This window comes from Perca flavescens, chromosome 22 (genome assembly GCF_004354835.1).
Source record: "Perca flavescens isolate YP-PL-M2 chromosome 22, PFLA_1.0, whole genome shotgun sequence".
Lineage (NCBI taxonomy): Eukaryota > Metazoa > Chordata > Actinopteri > Perciformes > Percidae > Perca > Perca flavescens.
The window spans coordinates 21,763,276-21,784,312 of NC_041352.1; the positions used below are offsets into that span (position 1 = coordinate 21,763,276).

The window sequence follows — 21,037 nt, forward strand, 5'->3', positions numbered from 1 at the left end:
AGTGTCGAAAAGCTGAACGCAGTTGGCGAAAATCTAATCTCCAGATCCATTATAACACTTATAAAGAGAGACTTCGCATTTATAATCTGGAACTAAGAAATGCAAGGCGGTCCTTTTTCTCTGACATTATCGCCAGAAACAATAATAATTCACGTGCTTTGTTTGCTACTGTTGATAGATTAACAAACCCTCCAGTACCAGTAGCATCTGAACTGTTGTCTACCAAGGCTTGCAATGACTTTGCCTCCTTCTTCACAGACAAAATTCAGAGTGCAGTCAGTGCTTCCATACCAAGTACAGGATATGTGTTGTCACAGTGTGCACGCAAAACAAATTCCAACATGACACAATTTCATACGATCAACCTTCAAAACCTGGAGGACATTATACAACATCTGCAAACCTCCTCCTGTTGCCTCGATATTCTACCAACGGGTGTTTTCAAAAATGTTTCGAACTGTTTGGCTTCTGATCTTCTACAGATTGTAAACACGTCTCTGCTCTCAGGTATCTTCCCACAGGCCCTGAGAACTGCAGTCATCAAGCCACTCCTAAAAAAGAACAATCTAGACACGACACTAATGAGCAACTATAGGCCAATATCAAACCTTCCATTTTTTATTAAAATCATAGAAAAAGTGTTTTTTCAACACCTCAACCTTTTCTTATCGCTAAACAACAGTTTTGATGCCTTCCAGTCAGGTTTTCGACCACACCACAGCACCGAGAGACTCTTGTTAAAGTCTTTAATGACATCCACAAACACAGATAGTGGCAAAATCTCCGTCTTAGTATTACTTGATCTCATGACCATGACATGTTTGACCAATTGGAAATCTGGGTTGGTCTTTCTGGCTCAGTACTAAAGTGGTTTGAATCCTATTTAAAGAATAGGGACTACTTTGTGTCTTTAGGTAATTATAAATCTGAGCATACAAATATGACGTGCGGAGTTCCCCAAGGCTCAGTTCTGGGGCCTTTTCTGTTCAACATCTACATGCTTCCACTGGCTCAGATTATGGAAAACAACAAAATAAGTTACCATAGTTATGCGGATGACACACAAATTTACATAACCTTATCGCCAGGGAACTATAGCCCAATACAACAATTAAATATGTGCATTGAACAGATTAATGATTGGATGTGCCAGAACTTTCTTAAATTAAATGAAGAAAAAACGGAGGTGGTCATTTTTGGAGCAAAAGAGGAACGATTGAAAGTCAGCGCTCAGCTTCAAACGACAATGTTAAAAACAACAGACAAAGCCAGAAATCTTGGTGTAGTCATGGACTCAGACCTGAATTTTAAAAGCCACATTAACATAATTAAAAAAATCAGCCTATTATCACCTTGAAAATATATCAAGGGTTAAAGGACTTATGTCTCAGCAGGATCTGGAAAAACTTGTCCACGCTTTTATCTTTGGTAGACTTAACTACTGTAACGGTGTCTTTACAGGTCTCCCTAAAAAATCAATCAGACAGCTGCAGCTGATTCAGAACGATGCTGCTCGAGTCCTCACTAAAACCAAGAAAGTGGATCACATCACTCCAGTTCTGAAGTCTTTACACTGGCTTCCAGTGCCTCAAAGAATTGATTTCAAAATACTTTTACTGGTTTATAAATCACTAAACGGTTTAGGGCCAAAATACATTTCTGATCTGCTAGTACATTATGACCCACCCAGACCTCTCAGGTCGTCTGGGACAGGTCTACTTGTTTTCCCCAGAGTAAGAACTAAACAGGGGGAAGCAGCGTTCAGTTTTTATGCTCCACATATCTGGAACAAACTCCCAGAAAACTGTAGGTCCGCTGCAACTCTCAGTTCTTTTAAATCCAAGCTAAAGACCTATCTTTTTGATGTTGCTTTTCTTTAAATAATCTATTTCTTATACTGCACTGTAACTTTTATTCTTATACTGCACTATCAATTTTATTCTTGTCTTTTAATGTTTTTAATTTGGTTATTAATGTTTTTAAATTGTTTTTAATTGTCTTCTAACTGCTCTTTAAAGGTCCAATATGTAATATTTATACTGTAATAAATCCAAAAATGACACCAATGCCTCATCAGATATTAAGGAAACATGTTAAACTGAAATACTATCTTTTCTGACAACAATGCTAATTTCAGTATTTTTTCTTTTTGAAATTTACATTCCGTGACGGAATTTATGTTTATGTTTTGGTCTGTGTGTTGTTATCAACGGCCCAGTTTGACAGCCAGGCCGGGTTGCCAGATATACCTGTAAAAACGTAAACCCAGCGCGCTACAGCTGTAACGGTAGTACAGCCATGAAAGCAGCAAACAAACGAACAGGATCAACGGAGATAGATTCTACATGACATAAAAAAAACGAAAACGGCATGTTTCTAACAGTTGCGTGACCAGAGACGTAACAACCCCCTGGTAAATATTGGAGATGTATTTGAAAGATGGAGACATGATTTGAGCCCAAAAGGACGCAGAGTTGGCTTATTTTCTCCTGAACAGGTAAGCATTAGCTTCATGCTAATTTATCACAGCTACTAGGGACGGGCATTTTTTGTCATTTCAACATTTATGTACTCACATTGAATTATATAGCTAGAGTAACCGAGTTGGTTACTCGCAAAAACAATTGAGACATAGCCAGTAAAGTGATCCCGACTGGTCCTGGCTAACTCCGCCATGCTAACCCTGCTAACTGTTGTCATGGCTGTTTACAGCGTAGCCTCTTCTTCAGCTGGGAGCCGACAACGGTGAGTTATTTTAAGCCACGAGAGGGGGGCTGTAAATCGGAAAGAGGACAGTGAGTTTGCAGTGTGTTTAGCGATTGTTGCCGTAATTCTAAGCCAATGAAGTGTGTTCCGTCGGCAAGGTAGTGGTATTTTTAGCGTTACGTATTGTAATTCTAAGCCGAGGAAGTGTGCCTGACTGGCGTGTGGAGAGGACAGTGAGGTTGTTGTGTTTTTAGCGGTTCATACTGTAATTTTAAGCCGAAAAAGTGTGTCTGTCAGTTGGTTACAGAGCTCCGCGTGAGCACGGGCTTTTATGACTGTCAATATAGCCAGCATCTAACGTTAGCTACTCCGCTGTGCTGTGGAGTAATGTCTGGCTATGTGAGACTAGCATCTAACGTTAGCTACTCCGCTGTGCTGTGGAGTAATGTCTGGCTATGTGAGACTAGCATCTAACGTTAGCTACTCCACTGTGCTGTGGAGTAATGTCTGGCTATGTGAGACTAGCATCTAACGTTAGCTATTCTGCTGTGCTGTGGAGTAACGTCTGGATATGTGAGAAAAGCGTCTAGCAACATTGTTGTGAATGCTGCGGTCTCAGCCTGGCAACCCCCGTGAACTTCGAGTCTGGGCAGGAGGGGGCGGGGGAAACGACTCTGCAGTATTTTGAATTGGTAGTGCAGTAACTATTTTAACCGCTAGCTGCCAGTATTACACACAATATTACATATTGCACCTTTAATGTTTTATGTAAAGCACTTTGAATTGCCCTGTTGCTGAAATGTGCTATACAAATAAAGCTGCCTTGCCTTGCCTTGCCTTTTGAAACCAGCCTCAAGTGGCCATTTAAAGAAATGCAGTTTTTTGCACTTCTGCATTGGCTTTCAGTTTTCAACCCCGGAAGTTGCCGCTTGGCTGCTACTTACATCCTGGAGGTTGGTAAGGGATCCTGGTGGTCCAGGTGGTCCTGGAGGGCCGGGCAGACTGAGCCCATCCCTTCCCCTCTCTCCCTGAAAAAACAAGTTTGACATTTTAGCCTTTCAGTAAATAGCAACACAAAATGCTCTACATTTTAAATAAGTGTGAGTTTGGCCATTTATCCACCCCTTCATAGTTTTACCTTCTGTCCTGGCTCTCCACTGTTCCCCTTTGGTCCCTGTAGGTGACACAAGATAAGACACAAACAGTCAAAGTAAAACCATATTTCAGAATCAGAATTATCTATAGGTAAAAGTAATATCAGTACGAACCATTTGTATAATCAGACATCTGACACAAACTCTTTAATCTGTTCATGTATCTACAGTGTAAGTCCAGTCATTTACTGACCTCTTCCCCTTTTAGTCCCTCCAGTCCTGGAATCCCTGTTGGTCCTGGAGCACCTGCCTCCCCCTACAGATGCCACAAAGAAACATTCATCACATACATCACTTGTACTGTATAAGAAAACCTGCCACTTCCATTCTGGCAAAATGCATTCCCCTAAGCTCCATGTTATGTAAAAATCACATCAAAAGGACTTGATTTCTACCGACTTCACACATTCTCTCAAATAGTTTTGGTGATTAATGATTAAAGTAAAGTTCCATTCTTATTACAAGATTCACTGTGATGTATTGCTTAATTTCTGTAGGGAGGTAACATGAGAATGTCAGCTCAGATTCAACAAGAACCACAAAACGGGAGGTTGTTAACCTGGTCAGAGGACAGTGTTGCTGCCAAAAGCTGACATCGCTTGTCGCCATGTGGTCTTTCACACCACTCTACAGCTGTTTACTGTGACCTCAAAGTTCAAGACATTTAAGAAGCTTGAGCCAACAGCTGAGATAACACTAATATCTCAAAAAGGGTTACAGAACTTGAACTGTACAGCAGACTCACCTTTTGCCCTGGCTTTCCTGGGGAGCCATCTAAACCATCTTTACCCTATGAGAGGCAAATAGGAAATGAATAAATAATAAAATGATCATTATAAATAACCAGCGTTTAAGACCCTGACACGCCACACAGAGACCCTGACACGCCAAACAGAGGGCCAGCTGTCGATGAGCATCTGTAGCCATATTTTTTGCGGTGTATCCAGCACCGTTGGCACTAGTCGGCCTTTGAGCATGTTGAATCGAGAAATGACTCTGACTGGCAGTTGAGTTTAAGCGAATCAGTGTGCGAGAACAGAAATGGAAATGAGGAAAGCAAGCAAACGACTTAAGTCATAGGCGCATGAGATCGAAAAACAAACTTGTTATATCAGGTAATATTCTTCTTAGCCATTGAGCTTTTCAGCAGAAACTGTTATTGTTATTGTTCTCTAGCGCCCAGTAAAAATAGTTAGTTCTTTCAACATCGGGTTGTGTTGTTAATGTGCTAGCTGGCTAACTAATGTCTTCTGGTTTCCCTTTTTGAATACAGACTAACGCCACCTGCTGGTACGGACAGTCATTTCCTCTCATGCAGACGCAGGACGTACATGCTAGTTGGCCATTGGCTGTAGTCATTGCGGTGTGTTCAATTGAAAAGTTTTGGCCCAGATACAGGCAATGCAACAGTCGGCTCTCGTCGCAGTTAGTTCTTCGATGTCGATTTGGTGCGTCTGTGCTTTTAGAGCACAATTGGACTACAGTATTACTGTAAGTATCACAGACACTCAGATATCTCACCTTTGGTCCTTCAAGTCCAGGGATTCCTGGAGGACCCTGTGTAACAAATACAAAAAGGTGACACAAAGTTGCAGTTGATGATATGATGAAATTACACTGTACGATGAACATAAAAGCTAAATGTTATGGTGCAGAATGCTCGTCGTGCTGACACACTCAATGCAGTTAGTACCTCTGGGCCTCTGGAGAGCGCAGCTCCTAAACCATTCTGCAGCCCAGAGCCTTCCGAGTCCTGAAACATTTTACAAAAAATAAATATTCATAATGATTGAATTGTGACTGTCTAAGAAGATATTGTGACCAAGTAGGTATAACCATTTCAATAAATTTCATAATATCCCCACACCTGGCTGAATACAGCAGACTTGCACTGAAAAAGCTGACGGCAAACAACTAATAAAAAAATCTATGCATCACACACATTGCAAACTAGTTTGGCGATATGATAAAAGAAGGCACTGCTTCAGTGCTGAGACCAGGCACATATGGGATGGGATAGTGTGCAGATATTATGCTAAAATATTCTAGACAACCAAGCAGAAACAACCATCATGCTGTAGTCCCTCATATAAAGGAAATGGTACAGATTACAATATCTCCTAATTCCATCAATCTAATGTTGTCTGTGACAGGTTGAGCTATACTGTAAGTAGACTGGTCATGATATAAAGAAACAGCAAGTACCTCAAAGTCCATGGTGTAGCCTCTCCCAGGGGGACCTGGAGGCCCAGGGGGGCCAGCTGGCCCCCTGGGACCAGGCTGCCCTTCTGGACCGTCTGAGCCTGGTAGGCCTGGAAACCCTGCAGGGCCCTGATCTCCCTGCAAGAGATGTGATATTTAAAATGATGATGATGGAATCAGTTAAACCAATAAAGTTCCCACAAGTACGAGAAGGGGTAAAAGGTGAGCTAGGGATATGGATGTTGGATAGTGACAATAGGAGAAACTGGGGTGAGTGGAAAGGGAGAGCCACTTACAAGAATAGACTAGACAGAATCGAGACATACATTACAAGTAGGGCTGGGCAATATATAGATATTATATCAATATTGATATATGAGGCTAGATATCATCTTAAATTTTGTCATCATAATATCGCAATATGACACAAGTGTTGTCTTCTCCTGGTTTTAAAGGCTGCATCACAGTAAAGTGATGTCATTTTCTGAACTTTCCAGACTTTTTTAGCTGTTCTGTTATTTGCCTTTACCCACTTAATAATTATATCCACATTACTAATGATTATGTGTCATGGATCTCATTGTGTAAATTTGCTGAAAGCACCCTCAATAACCCTACTCTACAATATCCTCACACTATCGATATCGAGGCACTTGGTGAAAAATATTGTGATATTAGATTTATTAATCACAAGCTAAATGTAATGTACTGTACAAATACCACTTTGGGTACAACAGGAATCTAAAAGGTGAATTATAAGTATGACTCCTAATATCAGTAATGGTGCTTCACTGCCCGGTCAAGGACATAATTGAGATTTTACCTTTGCTCCTGGTTGACCGCTGACACCAGACTCTCCCTGTTAAACAGATGAAATTCAATAAAATCACATGAGCTACCACAATGACGAGAGAGAGAGAGAAAGAGAGAGAAAGAGAGAGAGAGAGAGAGAGAGAGAGAGAGAGAGAAGAGAGAAGTTTCAGGTCCGCACAAAAAGGCAGAGCAGCTTTTGCAACACAGACTTGTTTCCACTCAAGCTTTATTAGTCCAGGGGGGTCATCTCATTAAGAGCTTGGCTCTTTGTGTTAGGTGGTTATTTACATTATGTGTAATTGTTTTTACCAGCAGAGCACTAAGAGGCCAGCTCAAGGGAAATCAGAGTGAGCTCATAGAAAAATCTGATTGGTACAAGTCACATAAGCAAAGAGCCAGCTCCTGGTTGGTGTGCTGCACATTCACATATAAGGGAAATGACTTGGAGATTTCTAAACTGTACTGGGTGGGTCATAGCATGAAAACAATACCAATATATATATATATATATATATATATATATATATATATATATATATATATATATATATATATATATATTGTAATGGTGCATTCTATGTTGCAAACCAATGTTCATTAGCCTCACCTTGTCTCCTTTCTCCCCAGCAGGTCCTGGATCCCCATCTTTTCCATCAACTCCCTGCAAGAGTGGCATGACTAGATTTCAATTTCAGATTTTAGATGCATATTTATTTTCCAGATTCCTCCACCAGTGGGAATTACCTCTGTACTCACTGCACAGTTTGCACAGTTTATTAAATTATTGGTCCCATTTATATTTTTGAACAAAAGGTGGAGGTAAACTGGTTCAAATTTGAGCATATTAAACAAAGCTAATGGTACTGAAGTAACTAAACCTTTTATGCACTAAAACAGTGCTGCAGTAAATGTTGTAAACCTGCGAGTAGTCCATTCACACAGTTAGTAAAAGCTGATATTTTAAAGACAAAAGACACATTTCCCCCAACAGATGCTGCAGCTCACACCATGTTCAAAAGGGCTTACAGTAGTTTCAGCCAAAATGCTGTTAATATACAGTAGCTCAAGGATCATTGAAAAAGGACAGGACTACATGGTGCATATAGATATAAGATCTTACTTATGTACTTTATACCTTAACCAATATATGCACACACTTCTAAAAGGATCTCACTTTCTGACACGCCCACCCACACCCACACACACACACACACCTGTGCAATACTGTGCAGCAAACAATGGCAGGATGCAGTGAGAAAACATGGGTTTTCAAATAAAGTTAGGGGAAATACTGTCTTTTCAGTCCCTTGGATCTGATGGGACCAAATGCTAATACCTGACCAGAACCAGAACCAGAACCAGAACCAGAACCAGAACCAGAACCAGAACCAGAGCCAGAGCCACTAAACCACTCCTCAATCACCTGAAAACAGAAGTCCGGTCAGCAATGCAAGTGCTCTGAGGCCAAGCCTCAGTCAGTTAACTTCAAGAGCACACCTTTCTCGATAAATCCCTGCTGTCTTGAGAAAATAAATATTCCTCTAGAGCAGGGGTCTTCAACGTTTTTTTATGCCAAGGACCCCTTAGCTGTAAGAGAGATGGAGCAGGGACCCTCTACTACATATATTGTACAACATTTTTTTGTTGCATAATAAACTGGACCTACAATAACGTGTAGGGCGGCCTAAAGCCTATACACATACGTTTTTATGGTGCATACAATACTAAGCTTTTAAAATACAAATTGTTGGCATATTCATATATTTATACACCATGTTTTAATGTTAAAATGTAGTACAGTAAATTCTTAAGCTTAACTGTATCTGTGGATGACTACCTTAGCTGTAGGCCAGTAAGCCTATCATCAATGTTGTGTACATTAAAACTCTTTTATCTTTACTAATAATATGTTGGATTCATGTTAATGTATATTTTCAGACATATTTCAATTTTTGTTTTATTAATCCATAAACAATAATTTTGCGGCCCCCCTGAAGCAACTCTGAGGACCCCCTAGGGGTCCCGGACAGCAGACATCTGCTCTAGAACGTTCTACCGTTAAATGTAGCTGGCTTTACATGGCTTTTCTGAAGTACAATTAACTGATAATACAACACAGTACAGTAGACATCGTACAGGACTATATATTTGGGTTTTGCTCTTATTGATGTACTGTACAAGAAAAATAGAAAATGGCGAAAAAAAGAAAAGAATGTTTAACTTACAGGCAGTCCAGGTTCACCCTTCTCTCCATCCTTCCCATCTTTCCCAGGGGCCCCAGGTGGTCCAGGAAAGATGTCCTCAGATGGGGTTCCTGGGGGCCCTGGCTGTCCCGGGAGGCCAGGCGGCCCTGGAGGCCCCTGATCAACAAGACGACATAACTCGATCACACAAAAGGAAAACTCTTTAGAAAGCACCTTCTGTGAACCTCTCTAGCTAATGGTCAAACGTTAGCGAGTGTCCTGTAGTGTCAAAATGCAACACGGTGACAAAAGCTTGCTTTTAGTGTCTGTACAAGTAGCGCTGTTATATTCTTCACTGTTTCATGTTACTAAATATAACAATGATAAACCAGACTGGGTCGGAATATCAACCATTTTATTAGACCAACAGTATGTGTTTGCAACAGCATGGCTAACACCAACAACTGAGACCAAAGTAACCCACAATCTATCAGATATATCACACTACGGATCCCACAGTAGCCCAAAATAGACAACAAGTAACATGAGATAAAGGCCGCGTCCAAACAAACCTGGAGCTGGAGATGAAGAACTGAAAAGGGTGTCACAAAAAAAAAAAAGACCAAAAAAAGACAGTGGGATTGCAACGTGATGCTGTATATTATCTAATGTCACAGGGAGAGAAAGCAAAGTTCACTTACCCTAATCATCTCTGCATCACTGTCAAAGTCTTCAAATCCCGACCCCTCCTAATGAACACAGGACATGTGTCAGTCCCAGTTAATGAATGCAGACTGGCTCAAACCACTACAACTAAAGGGTTTCATATCTAAATGCTTCATACCACAGTCCAGTCACGTTGCTCCCAGAGATTCATAATTACATACTTAAAAACATAAATGCTTCAGCCAAACAGGCAAATCAGTTGTTTCACATTTTCACAAAATTGACATTTAGTTTTGGAGCAACCTTTGTTTTTATAATCACATTCATAAACATGACTGGTGCATAAAAAAAGCCAGTGAGCGTGATTAAAAGGACAGATGTCACAGAGCACAACTGTAGCAATCAATAAGTACCTGGAACTATAACTGGAACTGCAGTAAACAACTAAAACAAATGAACAGATTTGACGATGAATGAAAAACAACGGGATTATCCAAAAGCTGAAAGACACGGCTGCAATGTGTTTAACTTTCTCTGAATTCAAGAGAGTTGCAACAGGAAAGATGTGACCCAACTCTACATGATACATGTGGATACAGATGGATATAATAAAGCTATATCACTATAAAACATTATGGATTTCAGCCCAATATTACAGTACGTTAGCCTGGGCCTGGACTTAAATGGTAACTACTGTTTTATTTTTCAGTCTGGTTGTTTTTGTGTCTAAGTGACTGATGGGAGCAACAATCCTTGACATTGGTCCAGTATTAAGCGAGATCGCTGCAGTTGACAGCGGCGAAACAAGCTACAATGTAAGTTAATAGGGCAATTGTCCAGCTTGTATTTACCTTCACAAAAGTGCTTGTTTTGCCACTGACAGGCTCAGATTATTATTCTAAGTGTCTGACAACATTATGGAAAGGATTTCTAAAGAGGTCGACCTTTATGTTAAAGAGTAAAGGCCGTTTTACAGTCGACAGCGGCGAATATACCCCACGTTTCAGATACTTTTTTTTAAACATAAAAACATCAGCGAAATTGCCTTCGCTAAACCCCCCAGACTCCATGTAAATAAACAGTAATTTTAGCATCGTAAAATACACTTAATTTATAATCGACAGAAACAAAATCAAACTATGAAAACCATTTGGGTCGTCTTTCCACTTTTCCAACCATCGCAACTCTAGTTTTGGTTGAAATAAACACAGAGTTTACCGATTTACATGTGAAAACATGTTGGCTCTATACACGCTGAAAGTATTTTTTAGATGGAGTCTGGTGGGTTTAAACAGAAAGGTCTCAAATAGGTTTTAAAGGTCTATCTCTGAAGGGATCCTTTCCATAATGTTGTCAGACACTTAGAATATTAATCTGAGCCTGTCAGTGGGAAAACGAGTGCCTTTGTGAAGGTAAATACAAGCTGGACAATTGCTCTATTAACTTACATTTTAGCAAGTTTTGTCACTGCCGACTGCAGCGATCTCGCTTAATACTGGACCAATGTCAAAGATTGTTGTTCCCATCAGTCACTTAGACAAAAAAACAGGTCCAGGTTGAAAAAAAACGGTAGTTACATTATAAATGTTCATTTCTGAAGCAACTGTCATTAATAAACACTAGATTTTACTAGGACAAGAAAAGGTTAAAAAAAAAAAAAAAAAAAAAAAAGCTTGTTTAATAACCTACCAGAAACATGGAAGTCTTGATTTGTCGACCTGGAATTCCAGGAGGGCCTGGAGGACCTGGTAGTCCAACACCAGGATCACCCTGAAGGAGACAGCAGTAGGATTTGTATGTTTTTTTTTTTATTTTATTTATTTAGTGATTCATCACTGATTTAGCAATAGCTATAAATGCTGTGATGCTGTACATTGGAGACTTGTTGCACAAATGTCGTAGCATCTGTCCCTACTTAAATAAAAATGAAATTTTAACACTTGCTCAAGTCGAGGTATCATAGTATTATAGAGGGGTATTTGTTACCTTTTCACCCATAGGACCAGGCTCTCCCTGTAATCCTGGGAATCCTGGAATCCCAGTTGCGCCCTGGGAAATAAGACAGTTACAGCTCAATGCTCAATGCTCCACTCTACATGAGATATCACCACATCACAGGTCATGTTGCATGCAGTTGTAAGAAGCGAAAGCAGGAATCATGCAGACAGTGATATCAGTAAGGAGGCCAAGACCTTAACTTAATCTGTGGACCCAATCTAAAGCTAATGGGCTGCATCAGCAGGTAGTATATAAAGTGTAGCTCACTAAATTAGTAGCTGGATGTTGAAAATAAGTACATTACTGCATCACTTTTACCCACAAAACAAATGAACCTATTAATCTACAAGACTGGAAAGACTTTACTTACTGGAGCACCAGTTTCACCTTTGCTTCCCTGAACAAAGGAAAAAAATAGAAAACCCATCCATCATTTTATCTTTTGGCCTGTCAGACTAGAGCTAAACAACAGAATGTGCTCAATCATACTTATGCTGTTCTGTAAATAGAAAGCTACACAGTTTAGAAATTGAATATTTTTAATATTGCCAAACAAACAAACAAATAAAACTCACAGAATGTCCATCTTTCCCAGGAACTCCAGGTGGGCCTGAAGGTCCGTGTGGTCCTTGTGGACCCCGGGGTCCCGGCTCCCCTCCTACCCCCTCTCCTGAGGCTTGTCCTGGGGGACCGGGTGGCCCTGAGGGACCGGCTGGACCTGGCTCACCTGGCTCCCCTTTCTGTCCCGGAGACACCTGGAGGGACTGAACATGGAATAGTCTGAGTGATTCATTCACTGAAATGAGGCAAGGCATGGGTTAGGGTGAAAACAGTGTGAAGACAACTGCAGATACTAACATTGACTTAGATAGATAGATGGATTTAGATATTGATCCCAAAAAATGGGAAATAACGGTGTTGCAGCAGCAAAATATCAGACACACAGCACACATACAGAGTATACATTAAATAATAGGAAACAATATACATGAAATAATAATTGAATACTACACGAGCAATATTTAAAATATATACAATTTGGAAATAAAATGTACGACATAGATGTAGATATAGATAAACTTAATGTGCAATTTGGGGAGCAAAAATGTACAACTCTTTCACTAGTAATGATAGGATGTAGATAAACCTATTGTGCAAGGTTGTGCAAGGTGCATTCAGTGCAGTTGTGATGTATATGAGTCTTATCTCTTTAGGGAGAGGGAGTATTTTTGGCTTAGCAAAAGAAGCCAATGAGCAGTCATTTCTGCATAAATTGGTTAACAGACAAAACTTGATTTTGTAATAATTGTATCATCATGACGTTGGGGACTTCAGCTTTTTTATGATTTTGAATTTCAAATGGGGCAAATATGGAGTCTCAGTTAGTTGAGTGAGGTGATTGGTACACTTGCACTGCAGAAGTTTGGCTACAAGGATGGACATATTTTTTATAGCCAATCTTGCCTATTAACTGCTCTAATTAAACACTGACTTAAGCAATTAAAAAAAAAATTAAATTAAAGGATTTGTGTTTACTTTACTGAACAACCACACACATATATGTATTACTTAATTATATATAATCTTAAATATGTGCTGTGCTTTACATCATCATCATCATAATCATCATCATCATCTAAATTATGAAAATAAATCACTACTTACAGAGTCAAATACGGGGTCCGGAGTACCTGTCTGAAATGATTTCACTGTACCAAAGACACAAAGTTAGAACTTTCAAAAAATTCAGTTCACAATAAAAGAATATGGCATTTTATTGGCATGATTAAAAAAGGTGGAATCATACAAAATGATAACATATATCACTTATGACGATATTAAATTTTAATTTAGGGCAGATCAGAGGACAGAAAAAGGGAGACAGAGAAGACTGCTTTTTGCTTCTTCCAGCACCATCTGCTGGCTAATATGGGAAATACACCCCAGGAGGAGCCGCCTTGGTCATGTATTACAGCATCACTTCTATGTCAGAACACTCATCTAAAATAAATGCCGTGTGTATATGTGCATGTTAGTGACAGATAAATGTTTGGCTTAATACCCGAAAGAAAAAAATTGGCAAATAACTGCCGATTTCTTTTTTTTAAGATTATGTTTTGAGCATTTTGGCCTTTAATTGATAGGACGGTTGTCGACAGGAAACAGGGGAGAGAGAGGGGGAAGACATGCAGCAAAGGGCCGCAGGTCGGAATCAAACCCCGGCCGCTGCTGTAAGGACAGAGCCTTTGAACATGGGGCGTACGCTCTACCAGATGAGCTAGCAGGGAGCACCATAATTGCCGATTGTTGCCACCAAAGACAGATTTCCTAAAATAAAATAATTTAAAAAGAAGATTTATATTTTTTACTTTCTTTATGTACCTCTTATTGTGGTCATCTCAACCTCCTTGCCAGAAGTCTCCTCTATGTCTTCATCATCGTCCTCATCATCGCCCAGCGACATCTCAGTGGGCGGAGCTCGGACTGGGCTGCTGTAAGTGGGGTCCAGCTCTGGGATGGGCTGAAAAAGACATGGTGAAAAAAATTTAAAAATTAAACATTTTTCTAGGGCTTGGTTCTAGCCATTCAGTTTTTTTTTTGTAAAATGTTGCACATCCATGCAGAAAATAATGTACTGTACATATTTTGGTTTTTGACTTTTTGGTGTACTACATTTGCTCAGAAAAAAAAGAAAAAAATAAGTGTTTGCCAACATTCCACACGGTGCAAATAATGTTGAAGAAATACAGTGCTGTGAGCCAGCTTTGGCTCACAGCACTGTATTTCTTCAACATTATTTCTGCATCATCTTTACAAGATCGGCTGTGGCGATAAAACATCTTGAAAAAGCAATACACATTTTCTTTCCTGAAGAGCGTTGGATTCGTTGAATCTGTCTGACTGTCCTGATGTGGCTGAGGAGGAAATTGTTTAAATAGCTCAGAGCTGGCTGGATAAGAGCTGTCACCCATCTGAAATATACTTCATGCTTGCACACTTCCAAATCTTAGGGGACACAGCACTGAGTTACTTCAGGTACCATCAACAAAATCTAAATACAAGTATTTCCTTTGGACCACAGTGACAAAAAACAATCAGAGTAAATGAGGCAAATACCTGACCGTAGTGATGGTCAAATGAAGCTTCGCAAACCAGTGTCTTTACTTTCTGAGCTCACTAGATGGGGCTGTCTGTTCAACAAAGGGTTTGAAAACCCATTGAATGGCCATTCATTTAACCTTTTTCTTTGAACAGAGAGCACCATCTAGTGAGCTCAGAAAGTAAAGAAACTGGTTTGCGAAGCTTCATTTGACCATCACTACCTGATCTCTCCTGAGAGTGTCTATCTACGTGCCCTTAAGCAAGCACTGAAAGCTCCAGTGACCAACAAGGCTGAGATTGTGAATGTGAGATATTGAAGTTTCCCGGATTTGAAATACTTGAAAAATCAAAAGAGGGAGCTGTAAAGTAGTGCGAGAAATTACACACTGCTTTTACCAAATTTCAGTAATAAAAGTAGTTGGAGTTCTCTACAGGGGTGAAAAATGACCGAAAAAGTACTTGTTACTGCAAATATGTAATCTGAGAGGTCAGCCTCACTATAGTCTATATCCTTCGTGTTACACTTCCGGGATTGCGGTGGATTTATGAGGACTATGGGTAACTGCTCCTCAGATCTCTGATCTCTAAACTGAGACAGCTAGCTAGACTATCTGTCCAATCTGAGTTTTCTGTTGCACAACTATTTTGCAGCAGTTCCGTGCTTAGCATCGCCCATGACGATTGTGATTGGTTTAAAGAAACGCCATTAAACCAGAGCATGGGGTTTTTATTTGGAAAAGCAAGAGTGAAAGATGAAAAAGTGGCTTTAGTTCTGCTGTTAAGGCACAGTCAGGAAGATTATCCAAGATGGCATGTTGGCCATTTTTATGCGATTCAAGTTGGCCATGTTATGGTACTTGTTTTTAAAGCTATTGGGCATATTTTCTGTCTCCCCCCCATGACGAATTCTAAGTAATGACAACAAAACTGTTGGCTGATTCAAGCCTTCCGTGATCGCGTACCACCCCCACCCCTCCTACACGCAGTTGATGTAACCAAGGAAAACACGGAGGATTAAAAAACATGTTGGATTCTTCAGAAGAGGTAATTATGTTTTTTATTATCTCTTTTTTGCGCGCAAAAGTCATCGGGCGTCACCAGTTTCTGAACATAGCCATACTGAGAAATCCAGAGGGAGTTGTGTGGAGCTGATAGTTTTAATTAGCTTTGTATAAACTTATTTGGCGATGGCTTGAATGTAACGGACGTTCAGTAATATAAAACGTTACACACTAAAGCTTTAAAGTAATAATTCACTTGTTTGCTTCCTTACGGAGAGTTAGATGAGAAGATTGTACCGTAAGTCTCCTATTTGTACCTTAAATATGAATCTGGAGCCAGCAGGCAATTAGCTTAGCAGAGAGACAGGGAGCAGGGGGAAACAGCTAGCCTTGCTCTGTCCGTAGTTTAAAAAATGCACCTACCGGCGCCCCTAAAGCTCACTTATTAACACACTATCTCCTGTTTGTTAGATTCTGGGAGTATTTCTTGGCTGGGCCAGAGACTCTCTGCAGTCTCGGCTGGAGAGAGCTAGGCTAGCTGTTTCTCGCTGCTTTTAGAAAGTAGAAATTTAAAAGTATAAATTTCCCAACCCCTGCCTCTCTTCCTCTGCCCTGTTGTATTCTTGTTTTCAGAGAGCCCAGAGGTGGCAGGTAGCGGCACATATCACCATGCTCCAGTCTCCACCAGGCCAGTAAGGATAAGAGCTGTTTTCTTTGGTCCAAGTCCAACCTACAGCTAAATGGGAAGGACAGAGGGCTAGTGTGGTGTGTATAAGGAGTGTGTATGCACACACCATGGTGTACTCTCTCTCCTCCACAATCTTCTTCACTTCGTCTATTCCCTCTATGTCTTCGTAAGCATCATCACCGCTTCCGTATCCAGAGGCCTGAAGAGAAAATGAGAGCAGGGAACGAGGAGTCAGAAGATAAACACGGAGAATGCAGTTACACTCAGGAAATAAAACAATGCTTGGTAACAAAACTTTAACTCAACTTTAACTTTAAAAACACTGGATATTAAATGTGATTAATGATCTAAACTATGATAGAAACAGAGAGAAAGAGGAAACTAAAATATATGTATTTCTTTTTGGCACATTAAAATAGTAGACTGCTGATTGGTACCGCAGGCAAAATGTACTCCCTAATGTAATGTGAATCCTAATATCAGTACGTCAACTAATCCATGATTCTTACCATGCTGAGACAGCATAAGGACACTGCTGTGCCTTGATTAATATGGATCCATTTCTAAGACAAAATGTACGAAATTGTATGAAATCAATTTGAATATAATTGTTCTAAAAGTAAAAAAAAAGAAAAATGGACTGCTTATCGTCGGCCAAGACGATTGTGATTGGTTTAAAGAAATGACAATAAACCAGAGCACGTTTTTCTCCTGTCCCGGAATGCTGTGTGGACTAGCCAGACCCTCTTCCGCAGCGCTGTGGAGGAAGGTCTGGCAAAGCGAGACTAAAATTTGTTAGACAAAACTTGCCTTTACATAATATCCTAAAGGGATGATTTGGATATTTTGAAGTGGGGTTTTATGAGGCACTTGTCCTTAGTCAGCGTATTACTACAGTAGATGGCGGGTGGCACATAGGCTGCAGTTAAATGGATTTTAGACACCTAAAAAAGGCCCATCTAAAAAAAATAATCTATATCAGTGTATGCTATATTTACAATATTTTCAGCGCTTTACCTTGCCCTTTCCAACAGAGAACTAAAGCAATTATCTATGGTCTCTTCAAAGCCACCAGAAGCCTTTGACAAAAAACAGCAATTTAACTAACAGAACACAGCAGTCACTGGCATGCTGCTGCCTAGATTGGTTGTTATGTTTGTTTTATTGTGTGACTTTGCTGAATCCAAACTAACCTTTTTAAAACACTATCTATATTATCTATCTATACTAGTCTATATTTGGTGTGGGCATTTCCCAAACTGTTGGAAGCACACTATTGTCTAAAGTATCACTGTATGCCGTAGCTTTAATATTTTCTTTAACTGGAATAAGGAGGCCCACATAACACAAAAGTATGTTAATGTGTAGAAACGGCTGTCCACATACTTTTGTCCATATAGTTTACTGCTGTGCACTGTTTTCACCAGTAGAGGGAGGACTAGTTCCATGTTTGGGGCAGCTGAGGCACTGTGTCCTGACATGAGCAATAGGAACTTCACTTCTTTTCCGACTTTCAGGCTCAGTGTTTGGGTGTGTTTGTGCGCTTTCGTGCACACTCACATAAGGATCGTCCTCCTCACACTGGTCATCTGGGGCCGTGGGATCTGACTTCAGCACCAGCTGCTGGATGGAGCCCTGGAGAGGGAAAGAGGAGTGGGAGATTAAGAGAGACCGTGTTATGTTGTGTGGTAATTTAGTTCATTCTGTGTCATTAAATTTCAGTAAAGCTTAGCGTATGCTTCCCACAGAGCAGCATACTGTCTCTATCTTTCAGCATAACACTTTATCCAACTCTTCCTCCCATCATTGCTCCACGCATTATCCAGCACATACACATCTGCATACAGTAACACACATCTGGCAGTGAACAGGTGTTTCATGCTCAAGCTGTCTGCCCTCCAAAGACCATTTTCACATCAATCATAAAACACCACTTACAGTATGGCCATCATTCTAGTGGACAGGCTTCAGATGTAAATGGTATGGGTTATGAAATAATATTTCATCATATACTATGGGTCATTTCTCCTGTGTGGCTCAACATACCGCAGACCTGTAGTAGTGTTAATACTTTGACACTTTAACACTGCAACAGTTTACCAGCGTTGAAGCACTGATGTCTGTATTAAAGAGGCTAAGATGTTGGTTATTAGTTTAATTTTATTATTACGTTACATGTCATTTAGCTGACGCTTTTATCCAAAGCAACTTACAACTGCTATATATGTCAGAGGTTGCACGCCTTTGGAGCAACTAGGGGTTAAGTGTCTTGCTCATGGACACATCGGTTGATGTATCGCAGTGGGAAGTGAACCCAGATCTCCCATACCAAAGGCACGTGTCATATCGACTGCACCATGATCACCACCCAACTGCGTGTTTCTAGAAGCATCCATGGATTATCTGTTGCTTAGGGTGGTACATGATGATGATGATGGTAAACTCCGGCATCAGACTAACCAGTGTAACCCAGTTAAATATGCTAGTAAATGCCCTCCACACCACCACTGGCTTGTAACCATGCACGAGCCTGGAAGTTCTGTTCAGGGTGTTGCTATTCTGACAAGTTATTACAATAATAATAATAATAATAATTACTTTATTTGTATAGCACCTTTAAAAACAATAGTGTGACAGGGGAAATAAAGGACATACAAATCAATACACAGATATAGGCTACACATCAAATCAATGCAAAATACCCATAAACATTGTAATAGCAAAAAAGGAATGATGGGTCAACTCTAAAAAGGACAAAATGAAAACGAGAAAGACGATAAAAAGATGGCATCACATAAAAAGCAACTCTATAAAAGTGTGTTTTAAGGAAGCGATTAAAAAGAAGTTGCTGATTTCAAAGAGTTTTAAACCCTTTAATATGTTCATAGGAGAAGCCAGTGTGAAAATATCTAATGTAAGCAGCAGTTCCGTTGTATGCCAATGAAAAAAGGGCCCCACTTCATCTGAAGAAGGAAGGTATGTTTCCCCAATTATTTTGTGTATGCATGAGTGTGTGTACACGTGCAACTGCGAATGGTCCTTTAGATCTGAGAGTCAGCAGGCCTTGTCCCCTTATTAGATCAGTAAAGACTTGCCAAAGGCAATTTCAGCAAAGTTTATTGATATTGAGTTCAGGCCAGAGGACAAACACCTGTTTTTAATGGAACGGAGCACGGTCTATGAAATTTAATGGTGGTGAAGGAGTGAAAAATAAAGATGGAGGGGGAAGAATAGAGAGCAAGAGAAAGAATGGGTGGATATGAGTTGTGGTAGCAAATAATCAGATCCATCTGTCTGTGCAGTAAACAAGACATCTGAAATAAACATAGAATGTGCCACGCAAACGTTTCCGCTTCTTTCAATTCAATTTTAGTATGCGAGTTCCTGTGGATGCATGATTCAGATGGTCAGTTTGTAAACTAATTATATGGATGTAAACACCTGGAGGCAGTGGGAGGGTTTGTCAGTGACAGACACATTTACAGTTGCATGCTCAAAAGCTTGCTATGCTAAGCCTATGCCACAGATGATTGCTTCCAAACATGCTCTTGAAAGTCTCGTCTTATGAAACAGAGACACACTAAGAGACTCGTAAAATGATTTACAGAAATCAGTATTGTGTGTGTGAACACTTCTACACATAAAAAAAATGTGCTCTTTATCACATAATGTGCTGACAGGTCCTTCATCAGTGTGTCATCATCAGTTAATCTGACTAGAAAAAAGTGAACCATGACTTGAACTGTAAAGTGACGAGATTAGATTGCAATTATTTTTTATTATGAGGACTGTGATTTAAAACAAACAGACCTCAGAATGTTTTTAAAGGTGCCGTAGGTAGGACTTAGCCAAAACATTTGAACGTCGACAACTTCTCAGTCCCTTTCCGCTGAAGCCCAAAACGGTCTCCTAAGCCCCTCCCCCCACAAGGGAGAATGAATGCGTATGAATGAGCAGTGATTGATTGAAACGCAGTTAGACACCCCCCTGGCCCTTATTGGTGCATCTGAACAGGGAGCTGTGGATTTTTGCAAACCGCACTACAGGCTGTAGGGGGTGCCAGAGGAGCTGGATTTCTTTTTTGTGTAGTTCTACTCAAACATAGGGTCAGTTTCAGCAAATATGTTAGTTAGTTGTATAAGGCTTACCTACTGCACCTTTAATCTAAAATGAACATTTAACAGAGCTGTTCCACAACACAGGCGCCTGAGCTGATCTTTGATTGCAGAGTCTGCAGGACAGTCAAAATACATCTGTCTGAAAAGCTAAAAACATGGGCAGGAAGACTTCAAGAATTCTACACCTTAAACAGAACAATCCCACAGCAAGCGGCATGTATACAGCTCAAGAGCTGTATGCTTAAATCTGTGCCAAGAAATACTCAACACACATGCCCACAACTTGAACATAAGCATAGCCGACAGTGGTTTTCCTTAATTTTAGGGGTCGCAAAAACGCATTAATTTGCTTATGGAAAAATAGTGGTTTGCACACACTCTGTATTAAAATTTCAACCTAACACGT

General features: G+C 40.1%; 1 protein-coding gene across 2 annotated transcripts in view; it reads right to left on the reverse strand.

The window, feature by feature from the left end:
- Window positions 1–21,037, reverse strand: part of LOC114549095 (collagen alpha-1(XVIII) chain-like) — an 83,128-nt gene that overhangs the window by 14,702 nt on the left and 47,389 nt on the right. For both annotated transcript variants that reach the window (XM_028569254.1, XM_028569253.1), the window contains exons 6-24: window positions 18,074–18,148; window positions 16,620–16,712; window positions 14,105–14,243; window positions 13,388–13,431; window positions 12,298–12,486; window positions 12,093–12,119; window positions 11,711–11,773; window positions 11,414–11,494; window positions 9,760–9,807; window positions 9,101–9,235; window positions 7,483–7,536; window positions 6,886–6,921; window positions 6,066–6,200; window positions 5,554–5,613; window positions 5,382–5,417; window positions 4,606–4,650; window positions 4,054–4,116; window positions 3,845–3,880; window positions 3,651–3,734 (exon numbers count right to left, since the gene is read on the reverse strand). In XM_028569254.1, the coding sequence (XP_028425055.1) occupies window positions 3,651–3,734; window positions 3,845–3,880; window positions 4,054–4,116; window positions 4,606–4,650; window positions 5,382–5,417; window positions 5,554–5,613; window positions 6,066–6,200; window positions 6,886–6,921; window positions 7,483–7,536; window positions 9,101–9,235; window positions 9,760–9,807; window positions 11,414–11,494; window positions 11,711–11,773; window positions 12,093–12,119; window positions 12,298–12,486; window positions 13,388–13,431; window positions 14,105–14,243; window positions 16,620–16,712; window positions 18,074–18,148 (1,443 nt within the window). The remainder of the gene's footprint in view (window positions 1–3,650; window positions 3,735–3,844; window positions 3,881–4,053; window positions 4,117–4,605; window positions 4,651–5,381; window positions 5,418–5,553; window positions 5,614–6,065; window positions 6,201–6,885; window positions 6,922–7,482; window positions 7,537–9,100; window positions 9,236–9,759; window positions 9,808–11,413; window positions 11,495–11,710; window positions 11,774–12,092; window positions 12,120–12,297; window positions 12,487–13,387; window positions 13,432–14,104; window positions 14,244–16,619; window positions 16,713–18,073; window positions 18,149–21,037) is intronic.